The 14862-nt window shown below is 37.2% G+C and overlaps 4 protein-coding genes across 6 annotated transcripts; 2 read left to right on the forward strand and 2 right to left on the reverse strand.

Annotated features, from left to right (window-relative positions):
* Positions 1-17: 17 nt before the first annotated feature.
* LOC104825698 (50S ribosomal protein L15, chloroplastic) lies at positions 18-2184 on the forward strand. Its single transcript, XM_010558067.2, has 4 exons — positions 18-164; positions 277-628; positions 1160-1311; positions 1770-2184. The coding sequence occupies exons 1-4, from the start codon at positions 81-83 to the stop codon at positions 1986-1988; spliced, it is 807 nt and encodes a 268-aa protein (XP_010556369.1). The 5' UTR covers positions 18-80; the 3' UTR covers positions 1989-2184.
* Positions 2185-4170: 1986 nt separating this feature from the next.
* On the forward strand, positions 4171-6528 carry LOC104825699. 3 transcript variants are annotated; one of them, XM_010558069.1, is made up of 5 exons: positions 4171-4211; positions 4432-4484; positions 5202-5403; positions 5515-5578; positions 5771-6528. In XM_010558069.1, exons 3-5 carry the CDS (start codon positions 5219-5221, stop codon positions 6071-6073), a joined length of 552 nt encoding a protein of 183 aa, XP_010556371.1. In that variant the 5' UTR covers positions 4171-4211; positions 4432-4484; positions 5202-5218; the 3' UTR covers positions 6074-6528. The 3 variants fall into 3 exon arrangements, with proteins under 3 accessions (XP_010556371.1, XP_019059543.1, XP_010556370.1); XM_019203998.1 differs by lacking the exon at positions 4171-4211 and having other exon boundaries at positions 4261-4484; positions 5795-6528; XM_010558068.1 differs by lacking the exon at positions 4171-4211 and having other exon boundaries at positions 4269-4484.
* A 444-nt stretch (positions 6529-6972) lies between these two features.
* Positions 6973-10377, reverse strand: LOC104825700 (homocysteine S-methyltransferase 1-like). Its single transcript, XM_010558070.2, has 7 exons — positions 10053-10377; positions 9702-9758; positions 8509-8714; positions 7956-8085; positions 7661-7864; positions 7479-7550; positions 6973-7369 (listed from the first exon to the last, which is right to left on the reverse strand). Exons 1-7 carry the CDS (start codon positions 10221-10223, stop codon positions 7229-7231), a joined length of 981 nt encoding a protein of 326 aa, XP_010556372.1. The 5' UTR covers positions 10224-10377; the 3' UTR covers positions 6973-7228.
* A 2077-nt stretch (positions 10378-12454) lies between these two features.
* LOC104825701 (ethylene-responsive transcription factor ERF119) lies at positions 12455-14530 on the reverse strand. The gene is made up of 2 exons (XM_010558071.2): positions 13873-14530; positions 12455-13759 (listed from the first exon to the last, which is right to left on the reverse strand). The coding sequence occupies exon 2, from the start codon at positions 13558-13560 to the stop codon at positions 12715-12717; it is 846 nt and encodes a 281-aa protein (XP_010556373.1). The 5' UTR covers positions 13561-13759; positions 13873-14530; the 3' UTR covers positions 12455-12714.
* Positions 14531-14862: the final 332 nt, after the last annotated feature.

Below are 14862 nucleotides of genomic sequence, written 5' to 3' on the forward strand. Positions count from 1 at the left end.
ATCGTCTTCCTTATCCGCTAAAAGCGAAGCGCTTAGCTGCTTGTGTATCTGTTTTTACAAAGCTTACTTTGTCGTCCGCCATGGCTACTCCTCTCTCCCTCTCATCTAATCCTCCGATCTCCTGCCACCGTCTCCGTCTCCAGTTCTCTTCCTCATCTTTCAAGGTACTTTTCTCTGTTACTTATATGAATTCGACCGGATAGATTCGCATACACGCAAGTCGCCTGGAGGTTCTCGGAAATTTAACAGTCCTTATCGAGAATTGTAATTTCTCAGGGAAATGTAAGCGTCTTGAGAGCAAACCCATGTCGGATTCTTCCTATAAGACTCCAACAGAAGAGTAGAACAGGACAGCAAGCGGCCAGACCATTTGTCGTGCTGAACCAATCTGCGGCAAATTCTGCGGCAGCTCCTACGAGGTTCCGGCTGGATAATCTTGGACCGCAACCAGGGTCGAGGAAGAAAGGGAAGAGAAAGGGTCGTGGTATATCAGCAGGACAGGGAGCGAGCTGTGGTTTCGGAATGAGGGGTCAGAAGTCTCGGAAGGGACCTGGTGTGATGAGAGGATTCGAAGGAGGGCAAATGCCGCTTTATCGCCGGATTCCTAAACTCAGAGGAATCGCCGGAGGTAATTCCTGGTTTTGATTTCCTTCCTGCTTTATGAGCGTGGCTGGGTATTACGTAGGCTAAGTGTTTGATGAAATGCTTCATCCTTCACAGAATGATTGATGTCGGAATGCAATGCTAGTTACACACTTTGATCTCAAATGCTGGTAAATTGCACCATGGTCCAATCTAGAGAAGTTCCTGATTTTCTGTTCCTAAGAGTTTATTCCTTAAGGCAGATTAGGGATTGATAGATTACAGTTTTATCAGGAATCAATAGTAACAGAGGCAAGTTGATGCTGCTATATATGATTTACATTAGAGCACGGCCTGAAAGCCATTGATTTTGACGGCGTTCGCTGATAGACACGATACATATTAACCATGCGAAGAACATGTTGCTTATGAAGATTTATCAAATTGAAAAGTTACATCATTTCGAAATATTTTCTGTAGAAATAAACGAAACTACCGATGCAAACCTGATGCTTGCTCTTTGTTTGCGGGATGATCATCTTGTTTTAAGTTGCTCATGTGTTATATTATGGGGCAGGTATGCATGCAGGATTACCAAAATACATACCAGTTAACCTGAAAGATATCGAGGCATTGGGATTTCAAGAAGGAGATGAAGTGTCATTGGAGACGTTGAAGCAAAAGGGGTTAATCAATCCTTCTGGACGGGAAAGGAAACTCCCTCTAAAGGTTAGTACCCTATTATATGTCTGTTGCTCCTTCTGTCTGATAATTTCAAATGCCAAACTCTCGGGTTTGAGCTAGCATGAATGATTGATCATATATGTGATCTATATATAATCTGGGGTATTGAAAAATTGGATCTTTCTCACTGCATCTCGCAAGTTCTTGGATCTTCCTCACATGTTTGGCCAAGTTAAGTGATTCAGAATTGTTCCGAAAACACACACTGAAACCTTGGGCTCATGAGTGAGAGCATTTCATGCCGGGAATGACAAAACCTGACAAACGTTTGCCCTTTGCCATTAGCTTTCGGAAACTTCATCAGCCATAAGACCCTTTTCGCTGAAAACCATGTTAAGAAAGAACTTGCTCCCTGATTGCTGGAATGAACAAAATCTCCCGTCTATCACCCTGTATTCATCTGTATCATCGATAAGGAATTTGTAAATGTTTCTTGAATTCAGATTCTAGCAGATGGGGAGCTGAGTGTGAAGCTGAACATTCGGGCAAGAGCCTTCTCGTCATCGGCGAAAGAAAAGCTGGAAGCTTTGGGATGTAAACTCACCGTGTTGCCAGGAAGAAAGAAATGGGTGAAGCCTTCTGTGGCAAAGAATCTGGCCCGAGCCGAAGAGTACTTTGCCAAGAAGAGAGCCCAGTCTTCTGAACCTGCAGCTTCTGCTTGAACATGTGTCCTTTTTTTTCTTTTTTTTTTTTTCTTTCGATGCTTTCGATGCTGTCTGAAAAGAAATATGTAATGTCGAGAATGTATGTTACTTCGATTCAGAAATGTATTTTTCGTGTATGAGATTTTGCGTTTACATGTCGACTTGACCTATTTGTAGTTTGATGCTTCACAAAACAGATAAAGAGGATCATATTCTTGCGTATCTCACAATAGAAATACATGTTCATGGTTGGTACTTACACGGCCTTCCCTGCAAAAAGTACATATATATGGAAAAATCCACAAAATCTCGGAATTATTTTAAATTATCCTTTTTAAAAAATATAATTCTAATAAATTATAATTAAAAACTCTTATCTTTAAAAAAATCATCTAAATATAAAAATTTTATAAAACATCTAAAAAATTATAATTTTTTATTAAATTATTCTATTACAACTATATCGCATTAAAAATAAATAATAACATAATAAAATTATATATGATTATTCTTATTCATACATATATTCATATATATATATATGAAATTTTAAATGATAAATTAATAAAATTATAGTTGATAATTAAAATGTATTAGTTTTTAAATATATTTATAATACACTATTATCTACAAATTTGTCTGATTTTTAAAAGTATTTATGAAAGTTGTTTTATTAATTATTTCAATATTCTAATCCTAATTTACAAAATATATATATGATATTAACATTGAATTAAAAATATATTAATTATTCGTAATTTTTTTAGATATTAATGAGTGTTTTTATATTTTAAATAATTAAAATTTTATTTAGATTTATAGATAATTAAAATTTTAAATTTGAAGATTTTTTTTCATTTTTCCATGTATATATATAATTAATCAAATGGACTTGAAACTTGTACACGGCCGTACGTCTCTCTCTTTTTTTTTTTAAAGATATATACGATTTTTAAGACAATAAAAACAAACAACATGAGATAAGTGATGGGCCGATGGTTTTGCAACAGGCATGACGGTGGACGGATGAGCTTCCGTGGCCGCTTCTTGTCCATGAATTATTCATTTTATTCAAATAATAACAATATGCTTTTTTATTTATTTAAAAACAATTGTAACCATATATAAATATAAAGTCTTTTGTACAATAATTAAATGCATACTACTACCGGTGGTAATGCTCTACGAAAAAATAAAATGGGTGACCCAAAAAAGCATGGGTATTAAATTTTACTTTTAGTACTTTTAACTAAATAATCAAAGGGGTGATATTTATATAGCCGGTGACAGATATTTTTGGCTTCCCGAATGTGTGTCTATATATTGGATTTTACATGGTTGGATAATTCAATCGATATTAATTTAAGTTTGAGTTTTTATTTAGATTAATATATTCATCTGAATTATTCTGATTTTTTAATATATATAGTTGGACCAAAAATACAATAAATTTTCAGATTATAAAAAATATTGGATTTATTAAGTGGTGATTTTGATATTAAGTCAAGAAAAATGATACATTTAATCTAATGGACAAACATAGCCACATAATAGTTGGTTACATATTCTCGTTTTGCGATACATAATATATTATATATATTGTCTCAATCCAAAGATAATTTCCTAGTATGCAATATTAATCAATAATGAAGGGGATTAAGGGGCAAATTAATTTATACTTTTTAATTATGAAAAGTAAAAGGATAAGTTTTTTTTATTAACTACAAGGTGCTCACAACAACGTTCAACTACAGATTATTATCTTTAAATTTTGTACATTTAAAATAATTTTTATTCGTCTTTGGATTAGCGTACGAAATAGTAAAAAAAATGATATTAACTATTATTCTATTCACAAAGCATATTCGAATTCATGATCTCTAGTTAAGGATTCGAACCCCAGACCTGTAGATGAAGATGTTGAATATAGACGTTACAAAGGCGCGGTAAATTCCGACGATAACATGATTATGCTCATCCATGCATGCATGCATACTAAGAATTTTATCAAAATGAATCCACGACAGGACATTGTAATTTTAAATACGAAAGTGAAGTCGGACCACGAAACAAAATTTCAATACGCCGATATTTAACAGAGAGATTTGTTATTGAATTTTTTGGGTGAACACAAATGGTAAAAAAAAAAGAATATACAAAATAATAAATATAAATATGTAGAGAGAGAAGGGGAGACCAAAAGGAACGGCCAGGATCCCATTAGAACGTTGTTGTCAGCAGGTTCTCTCTCTCTCTCTTTCTCTCTCTCTCTCTCTCTCTCTCTCTCTCTCTCTCTCTTCATGTGGCTGTGTTGGTAGCCCAAGAGCCATACGACTCGGTTTCAATTTCATCATCTCTTTCCCCCTTTTTTTGTTCCTTTTTTGTCACCATTGTGAATATGGTGCTTTGAGATCCGTCACTGAGCTCTCTCTCTCTCTCTCTCTCTCTCTCTCTCTCTCAGACGCAGAGTGTAAGCTGCTTCGCTTCCCTGTAGGCGATCTCTTCCAGCTTCAGGTATGGCTCTCTCTCTCTCTCTCTCTCTGTTGTTTTGTCGATCCGTTTGAATTTTGGATGTTTTTTTCCTCGGGTATGCATCCGATCTCCAGGATTCGGCTTCGTTTTCTCGCGATTTGGCTCTCAAGTTGTTATGTTCCGTTCGTTTCCAGTCCGGATCTGGAAAATATCCATCCATCCGACTCCGATTCTTCGCGTTTTTCCATGTTCTTTCCGGTTTCCTCTGGATTTTGTAGAAGGAACATGATCGGAGACGTTTGGTTACCGGATCGCTCTTTCATTTGCCCCGATCCGGTTGCGATTCTGCAGCGTTTCACCGATCTGACGCTCGTAATTTCAAATTCACGACACGAACTCCGTGCTTTTCACTGTTCAATTCAGACTTTTATTTTGGGAATCGACAAAAAAAAAAAAAAATTCTTACCCTTTCTCCATCTCTTTGAATTAAAACTATTTCTGTCTCCATCTATGATCTTGACAGCGTCTCCTTTTTTTAAATTAAATTTATTATTTTTTCACCAAAAACTCGTCAAATTTGTCAACTGGCTTTGTCTCTTTAATTGATTTTCTTAATTTAATTGAACGCTCCGCCTGTGACCAGATCTCGATGAGAAACACGTTACGCTTTGACCAGTTCATCACGTTTTGTTGTTGATTGCTATAAAAACATTTTCTTTCCCAAAGCTGATGAAAATCTGTTGCGGCTAATCTGAACAGAAGGCGGCGATCCGAAGATGAACAGCTGTTGGATCCAACGGAACACGTTTGCAACCCGCCGCGACGAGATGGGGAGAAGCTCCATCACTGTCCCCGTCTCGGACCGGAGAGAGACCGTGGCTTGCCCGAAGCCCCGACGTGTCGGAGTCCTCAACTCCTTCAACGACCACCGCCCTGTTCGGTCTCTCAGATCGCAGCTCAGGTGAAGCTTTAGTCTCTTGAAATGCTTTTGCAGAGTCCTAACATATTTGTACAGTACGAATGCTACCGACTCTCGAGTTGATTCATAGTTTGTTTCTCTTCTGATATTCAGCCATCGATCCGAGTTATGCGGATCAGACCCGGACAGTGATCTTCTGGACATCATCCTCTTAAAGGTATGCATCCTCACAAAGATATCCCTGTCCTGATAAGATTATGATCTACTTTCAAACGATATCACTTAGTAGAAAGATTTCCATGTGTCTGTGGTTGGTGATGAGAAGAATCTCTTTCCTTTTAACTGATTTCTGAACACCAAGTGTGTTCTAGAAAGAGATCAAGATCTTGATGTCTTTGATCTTTGGCAGGGTGGTGATTCAGCAATAGAACAGGGTTGTCCCGAGGAAATAGCCTCGCCGCCTCGATTTTTTACGGGGTCCCCGCCTTGCAGAGTCGCTAACCCATTGACTCAAGACTCGAGATTCGGGGATGGACTTTTCTTCGCTCCATCCCCACCGCTCCCTTTGCCCTCTGCACTGCCACCGTCCTCCCCATCTTCAGGGAGGACAGGCAGCTGCGTTAGGGCAAATTTCGGGAACAACCCAGGGGTTAGAATCGTCGGATTCGATTGCCTCGACAGAGACAGACGCAGTATCCCTGCTCTGGCATAACCATCTTCTTCTTCATCATCATCATCATCGTCATCATCTTGTTCTTCAACATCTAATCAAGTGAGAAACAAACAGTACATAAACAGAAAGGTAAAGAATCGAAAAGGGTAGCGAGAAGAGAAGCAGGCAATGAGAAAGAGGTCGACAGTTTTAGATTCATCAAGGAATTGATGGGTGGTTTTGTTGAGAGTGTAAATATGTTTTAAAGAGACAAAAAAAAAAAGGTTGTAATTAAAAGGTGTGTTTACCTTTTGTCCCTGCAAGTTTTGTAAGTACAAAAAAAAAGGAGACGGGGAATTTCTGAGTTGCTGAATTAGAAACAAATAAAGGAGATGTTTTTTTTTTTGGGAATGTGAACTGAAGCAACATCATGTTCCCATTTATCTCTTTGTACATAAAAAAACAAAGGGTTGTCTATCTCTTGTTTCTCTAATAAAATCTCGATTCTCTTGTAATTGTATAATAATACCAAATTTTGTGAGTTAGGGCCTATGAATGTTCCCAAACATATGTTCCAATCAATTATTATATATAAAAAAAAGGTTTTAGATATTTAACACGACATACCACAGCATTACGAAGTACCACAAAAAAAAATATTTACAAAAAATTGAAAGCAAATGTGACAAATATCGCAGTGTTTTCTATTTTATTGAATTCAGACTGACTGTTCTTATGTCGAACGGTCGGTTGTGTGAGAAAATGATATTACATTAATTAAATTAGGACACGTCATCATATCTGCTGTCTGGGATTCTTTGCTTGCCAACTCGGAAACCTCAGAATTTTGTCTTGTCAAGAATCTTCAGACTTGATTTTTTGAACCAAAATAATGTATGAAACAATTCAACCATATAAAACCATAAACCGACAACAATGTCAGGCTTTTATAAACTATCTAATTTAATTTAATTATATTAAATTTATTTTAAATACATATATTAAATAAGGCCCATATATCTTGGGCTTTACTATAAAGTAGTAAACATTATGGGCTTTTTACATGCAAGCCCAAATCTCACAACTTAGAAATACAAATGTTCTTCTATTCAATGGCCCAAGAACACCGGTAACGTGAGGAGCAAGAAAACAAAACCTAGTGACCTAGAGAGTGGAACTCCGCTCCATACAAGTTCTTGTCCCAATAGCAGAAACTCATCTTCGTTTCAGAACCTTTGAAACGGCTTCAATGGTGGAAGGTGTTGTCCTGCAACATCCTCCGATGAGTTTAGCTCCAAGATCGCGCCATTTCGTCGCAAAAATCTCGAATTTATCATCGCCAAAACATTTCGATGGCTGCCAAATGCCAAAAACCAGAAACCCATTTCATTTCAGCATCCAAAAATTATAAAGAAACCAATCTCTAGGGTTTACCAGATTCAAACTTCGATACTAATGGACTTACCAGCCATCTTTTGGCTCTCCCATCCCATACCTCCCCGCTGTTCGGGTAAACAATGATAGCTTTCGTGGTCGACTGGAATTGTAAACAACATAGAAGAAGATGGAAAGAAGTAAGAAAAAACAAAACGTTTTATTACGCATAGGATAAGGTTTGGAAGCCATGAGAGAAGAGTGAGAGCTTGCCTTGGAGAATCTGAGTATGAGATTTTCGATAAATTGGGGAGGGGAACAATTTATGCCAACTGCATATACATTGTCACTTTTATTGAGAGGTTTGAGACATTCCTCGAAGCTCTCTCCAGATGGAGCATTCTCACCGTCCACCGAGCTGAAGCATATCCATGCGGGTATCTGTACATTCTCTTCCTCCATCACTTCAACGCATGCCTGAAAATAAAAATTTTAAGAGTTTTTCCCCCGGAAAGATTGGTATTTGTTTCGAGGATCCTTTTTTTTGTGTGTGCGGGGGAAAGAGAACCTGAGCCTCGAGTTTGTTCGGGATGGTCTCGAAAGCAATAATGTCAGGACCTGCATCTACAAGAACTTGAAGTCTTCTCCTATGAAAGTCTTTCAGCTTATGCAAGTCCACCTTTTCTCCATAGTTCCCACTGCAACAACATCCAAAAGGACAGAATCACTCATCAACAACAACAACAACAACATCGCTTTAATCTCAAGTTTGTTTGGGATCGGCCACATGAATTCTTCTTTTCCACTCATTTCGGTTTTGCGTTATATCCTCCGAGATTTTCAACACATTCAAATCATTATAGAATCACTCATATCTATATATATATATATATATATATTGCCCATGATTTCAAAACATGAAACCTCAAGTTTGCCGAGAATCTGAGAGTCGGTCAATATCCATGGCAACCCACCAACTAGGTCTTAACATCTTGTAACTTCTCACATTACAGATCATTGTCCCAAGATTAAGGAAGTAACTTCGGGATTTGTGAACGGCTATCAAAAATCAGAAACGAGATGATGATGATGATGATGTTCAAAGATTACAGGGACAGCACCTGTACTCAGAACCATCAGCAAGATAGGCTCCATAGCTTCCAATGGAGGCAGCAACAAGAGCTCTGTTATAGCCATGCCCATGAACTTTGCTAACTCTGTCCCAGAAACTATCGCGGGCTTCAACTGCTAATTTGACACTCTTCTGTAACAATGATTCACTCTCCTCCATGGACAACCCTCTTGATAGAAACCCCGGGATAGTGGCCTGTGAATCAAAAACTTGTTTTGGAAAATGAATTTATATCCAAAGACAAAAAGAATATAAAATCATGACGACAACAACAACATTGCCTTAATTCCAAATTTATTTGAGGTCGACCGCATGAATTTTCTTTTCCATTCATTTCGGTTTTGCGTCATATTCTCCGATATTTGCAACATATCCAAGTCATTTCTAATGATTCGTTCCCAAGTAAGTCTAGGTGTACCCCTGCTAGCCTACCCCTTTCTCGTTTCTTCATTTCCATCCTTATACTCTCTAATTCTCTAACCGGAACGTCTAGCGATCTACGTTTTATGTGTCCAAACCACCTTAAACGTCTCTCGCGTAATTTCTCTTCTATGGTTATGACTCCTAGTTTCTCCCTAATGCTCTCATTTCGAATTCGGTCTATTCGTGTATGTCCACACATCCATCCAATATCATCATCTCGGCCACACACATTTTGAACACATGTTGTCCTTTCGCCACCCAACAGTCACTACCATACATTAATGTGGCTCTTGTGGCAGTACGATAGAATTTTCATTTCAACCATATAGGAACTTTACGATTGCAAAGAAACTCTGGTTTGTCTCCATTTCATCCATACCGCTTTTATCCTATATCTAACATATTCGTCCCAATCTCCAAAGGATTGAACCAAGATATTTAAAATGAATATAAAATCGTGAGTTATCATTAAATTGTGTCATTTGTTTTTTGCTGGAAACATCGACGTCGGACAAAGTAAACATCAGTGCTTGCTTCTGAAAATCAAGAACAGATCCTAGTGATGCCAATCCAATGAAACAGTGTTTTTTTCCAGCAAATCTTTTAAAATTGGACAAGCACATCGCTAAGGATCCCAGAAAGGTAACAATCGGTCTGTGACTACTGACAATGGATCTCAATGAATAAATTAGATTTATTAAAAAAAAAAAGACAAAATGGCTAAAAGGACAGAACATATGAAGTTGCGAGTGGATATACCTGGTAAGATGAAGTCACCAGAATGTGTGCACCGGCCTCCAGGTATTCCAAGTGAACCTGCATTTTCAAGCAATTTTATCCATAAGATTCCAAATCTTAAAAAAAAAAAAAAACTTCCAATGGATTTAACAAGTGTACTGGAAAAGATCTATATTTTCCCAAAAACAAAAATGAACTTCAGATATTAGAAGATTGACAATCCTAAAGGTTTAAACTTTTTCCTCCCCTAAACTTCATTACCTTCATTTTGATCGAAATAGACAAAACCCACCCCATGAAATCGAATGTTTTCGTCAGAAAAAAGAAAAGAAAAGAAAAAGAAAGAGTCTTGGGTGAGTCAAATTCACCAACCCGCTTGATGAGTTCGGGATTTCTGATGAGACAGACGGCGCTCCACAGAGGGTCGTTAATGGCGGCGCCATGGCTCTCGAGCTGGGTGGCGAAACCGCCGTCGACCACCGCACAGCCGCCGCATTTCTCTATCAAATCTTCCAACAACGCCGCCCTCTTCGACAAACCCATAATTCTTTTTTTCCCGAAATCGACGACGAAGACAGATCTTCTCTCCTTCTTGAAAGAACAATGTCGAATGCTTCGCTGTTCAAAAAAAAAAAAAGCCAACGCCGCTTTGCTAAGCCAAGCAGAAGAACGGAGAGAGGAATGAAAACACACACGCAGGCTTGCAAGAAAGAACTGGAAATATATGTTTAGGTCCTGGGCCTGGGCCCACAACTGAAGTAAATAAAATAATATTATTTTTACACGCTTTCTCTCTCTCTCTCTTCCAAAAATGATGATAAGAAATTAAACATAAGATTTATTAATTCTATAAATGTCAATTTCATATATTATATGATTGGGCAAGACGACGTTATATCTTTCGAAATTAATACGTTACAAGATTCGGAGTTTATCTTTTAATATTAGAACGTAGGATTAAGAAGAAATGGCTGATTTAGTTTTCTAATTAAAAAAATATCAGTTTATAGATGATAAATAAAAACCCATTTCATTATTTTGAAAAAATTGTAGCGTACGGTCGGTATGGTTAGGTGGGTATATACATTTCTTGTATTGACTTTCAAGAAAGGCATGAGTTTGTGAGATTTCCACCGCTCTTGCTTTATAATTAAATTAAAAAATATATATATTCTTTCAGATATTAATCATAAATTATATTTATATATGGATACCATTCACACAATGCTCATTGTATTGTATTTGAACCAACGGTGTGGATACATATATATATATATTTTTTAAAATAAATAATAGCTAGCAATAGATGTAGAGGCCTTTGTGAGTAAGATTTCAACAAAGATTATTCATGTTTATAATTTATCACATTTTTATTTGTAAGGGGTCTAGAATTATATCATATTAATAACGTTATAAAAACAACCAACAACTAATTTACAAAATGTGACCCCCCAAGTCTTTTAGGTTAAAGTCGTTTCACGCAATTTTATCGTTTGGTTTGGTTGGGTGGAGTTTGTGGAGGAGGTTACACAAACTCCACCCAACCAAACCAAACGATATATGTTTTTTGCATAATAATAATAATAATAATAATGTTATTGTTTGCATAGGATAAGAATTTACTATTAAATAAATATATGTTTTTTTAGAAAACATTTTGTCTAATATATGTTGTATATTAATTATAGAAACTAGAAAGTTTTAACTATTTGTTATCAACACAAGCTTAATTCAAGTTTTTCGCATGGGTTTTATTTGGGTTTAATTAGTCATGATATTAAACTTTTATGGGCTTTCAAAAAAGATACGCTTTAAGTTTAGTGGGCCGATCTTAACATTTAAAGCCCACTTTAAATTTCCCGAACACAGCCTCGGCCAACTTTCACAAATCCCACGCGCAGTTACAAGTCACAGAGCGCGTGAGCACTTTTTTTTTTTACACAAAACAATCATCAAAGGATCATACTTTGTAAGAAATATACGATAAAATTACACATATGTATGTATATATGAATGCATGTATGTATTGTATGTATGTATGTATGTATGTATGTATGTATGTAAATACTCGATAAAAAAATTATGTTTAAGGTTCAAAGGATTTTTTTTTCTAAATTTTTTCAAAGTCAAGCCAAAGTCTCCGAGGAAGTGAGTGGTTTATAAAGTTATATAACAAATGATTCTCTCAATTTTATTTAGCCAAATTGCTTCAAGGAAAAAAAAATCCATGTATACCCATTTTAACAGCACTTTTCCAACCATGAAAACGATATAACATAAAAGGAGCCACTCCACTCAACACGTTTCTACTTGCTTTGATATAATTTCTAATTTCTTATATTTGTTTTCGAAATTTTTAGGATATTGAAGTTAATTCTATATGGGTTTCAATTATATATACGTAATATAAAAAAAAGAGCCATAAATAAAAGGTAAATTTTAAGAATATGATATTGTTTTTCTACCATAAAATGAAATAATTGGTTTCGAACATGTAACATCATACCACAATCACAGAGTCAATGTCAATGGTGGAGCAAGCAATTTGTGAAAGTAAACCAGCCGCCGCCACAGTGTTCATTTTCATAATTTGGACCGTATCTTAAGAAGAAAAAAAAAAAAAAAAAGAAATACAGATTCCCATTATTCAAATCTTGGGCATGTGTGGCTAGACAACAAAGAAGAATGCCATACATAGATTTGACATTTATGCTTTGGTTGGACCACTTACATTGGCAGTTAGATAGAAGAAGAAGACATCCTTATAATAATAATAATATCAAAACCCAAAATTAAGACAAAACCCTAAACCCTAACAAAATGGTTTTACAGGGTTCATATTATAACCTCAAGAAAAAGGCAAAATCCTTACAAAGATGAACATGTAATATCTCTCAAACTCGAACATAACTTTAACAAAAACACAACATAAGTGAACAAAACCGCTTTGTCCCTATGAACCAGTCTTCATGGTTCCTGCTGTATATGTAAAAACAAAAGCTGTAATAACATAGAACAGAGTACAAACTAAAGCCTAACTGCAAAAACTTATGGGGCATGCGATATCGAGGGGGTTCAACTTGTGATCGGAGAGATCGATCTCAATGTCGGAGAAATCGCGCTTTGGCATGTCCATATGATGATCATCATCATCATAAATGCAGCAGTAATCATCCAAGAAATGACCACTCTCTTCCATGAAGAGAAACTCAAGCTCAGAAGAAGCATTTGAGAGCAGAGGCTCGTCCATGAAGCTGCCCAGTTCTGGAATCTGCACATCTGCGAAGTTGAAATCAAACGCTCCTTTGATCAATTCACCAGGTTCGGAAGCCGCCGCTGCCTTTTTAATGCAATCGACATCGTTGGACCTTGAAGCTGAGGCTGAGGCTGAGGCCAAAGAATCTGATTCATGGGAAGCATTTGAATTCGACAGTGAGCTTTCACCAAGGTTAGGGTTTTGACCAGATGCCAAGCTATCAAACTCGAGCTTTTTAGAAGCATAGGCATTGGCTGCTTCCTCCAGTGTCTGATAAGTTCCCAACCAAGTTCGAGCTTTTGTGATTGGGTGTCTAATCTCAGCGGCCCATTTCCCCCATTTCCTCTGCCTCACTCCTATTGGCTTCGAGACTCCACCAGATCGTCTCTCCCGAGAGATTTTGCTCGGCGACTTCTTGTTCCAAGTTGGAGTTTTGGGTTTGGTTCCACCCCGACAAGATGAAGCTTGGGGTTCTGACAGAGCAGCTTGATAGATGGGAAGGTTGATCTCACGAACAAGACGTTTCAATTTCGGAACTTTCTCCCGGCCCATCATCTCATCTTCGCTCGAGGAACAGTCGGTGGCGTAAGGATCATTCACAACGATACGTATCTTCCTCGTCATCTTTTTTGGCCTTCAGACAACAAACCGGGAAGGGTTTATCGGAGGGATTCACTCACTGAACGATTTATTGGTTCAGATGGCCAGAGAGAGAGAGAGAGAGAGATTTGATCAACAAAACTGGAAAGAAAAATCCGGTGGAGGAATCAACTGCGAATCAATTTGAAGAAATCCTCCAAAAATCTCTACTCCTGAACAAGTCCTGCAGCAAGACCCGACACAAGGTACCCACGAACCCATTTCAGATTCAGACAGGAACATCCATGAAAAGTAAAAGAAGCAACAAAGTAAACAATTTGAAGAAAACCCAGATACCTTTTCGGCATTAAGCGCATGGAAACTGATGCAGCCGCCGGAGTTAACCGCTGCTCCAACCAGAAGAGAGAGCGATGAAGATGAGGAGGGAGCAGTAGAAGACAGAGACAAAGGGAACGAAAACACAGAGAGTCGCCGGAGCTTCGATCGAATTCCGACAAGACACTTCCGACAGAAATCCGCTCGCCGGCGACTCCGTGTTCTCTCCGGAGCCCTCTCTCTCTCTCGCTCGCTTCCCAAAAGCGAAAAGGGTAGCTGAGATACTGGTAGATATAGAATCAGAAGAAGATAAAGTTAGAATCGGAATCGGATGACAAATCTACGGTCCCGATTTTCCACGCTCCACAACATGGCCAAACACCGGTCGGTTATTATCGATTTTTCCGCAGAAGAACAAAAAAAACAAGTAGATTGAGGAACCCGAGAAGTCTGAGGATGTAAAAACGATGGATCAAGCGCACATCTCCATGTAATTTAAAAGAAATCCCTCCTCGATAAATCAATCAGACGACCCTCCAAAAAAACAATCTCTTAAGATTTCTCCTTTTTCTTTAAAAAAAAAAAACACTTTTTTTAATCTCTTCCCGGACTCTGTATTCTTCATCACAGACCCTTCATGCATTCAGTGTTTTGGGTGTTGAGCTTGAAAAATTACAGTAATAAATTCCTCTAATTTAAAAAATATATATATATATATCTCTGTAAACCAATTAAAATATCTCTGTAACATTTGAGCATTTTATACGTTTTCTAAATCACATTTTTTTTAAAAATAAAAAAATCTTATTGTTTGTCACAAAATAAAAAAATAAAATTGTTGTAGAACTCGTGATTCAGCATTAAATGCTTCTTTTCACGTTACAGCTTTTGTACATATTCTGAAGGTACATTGGCGCGGCGACACGTCTCACGTTGGTCCAGACTTCTCCCTATTTACAATACTGCCACTGTGTCAGTGTTGTACTATCTTTACTCTCGCCTAATTATTGA

Source organism: Tarenaya hassleriana, unplaced genomic scaffold (genome assembly GCF_000463585.1).
Source record: "Tarenaya hassleriana unplaced genomic scaffold, ASM46358v1 Cleome48, whole genome shotgun sequence".
Lineage (NCBI taxonomy): Eukaryota > Viridiplantae > Streptophyta > Magnoliopsida > Brassicales > Cleomaceae > Tarenaya > Tarenaya hassleriana.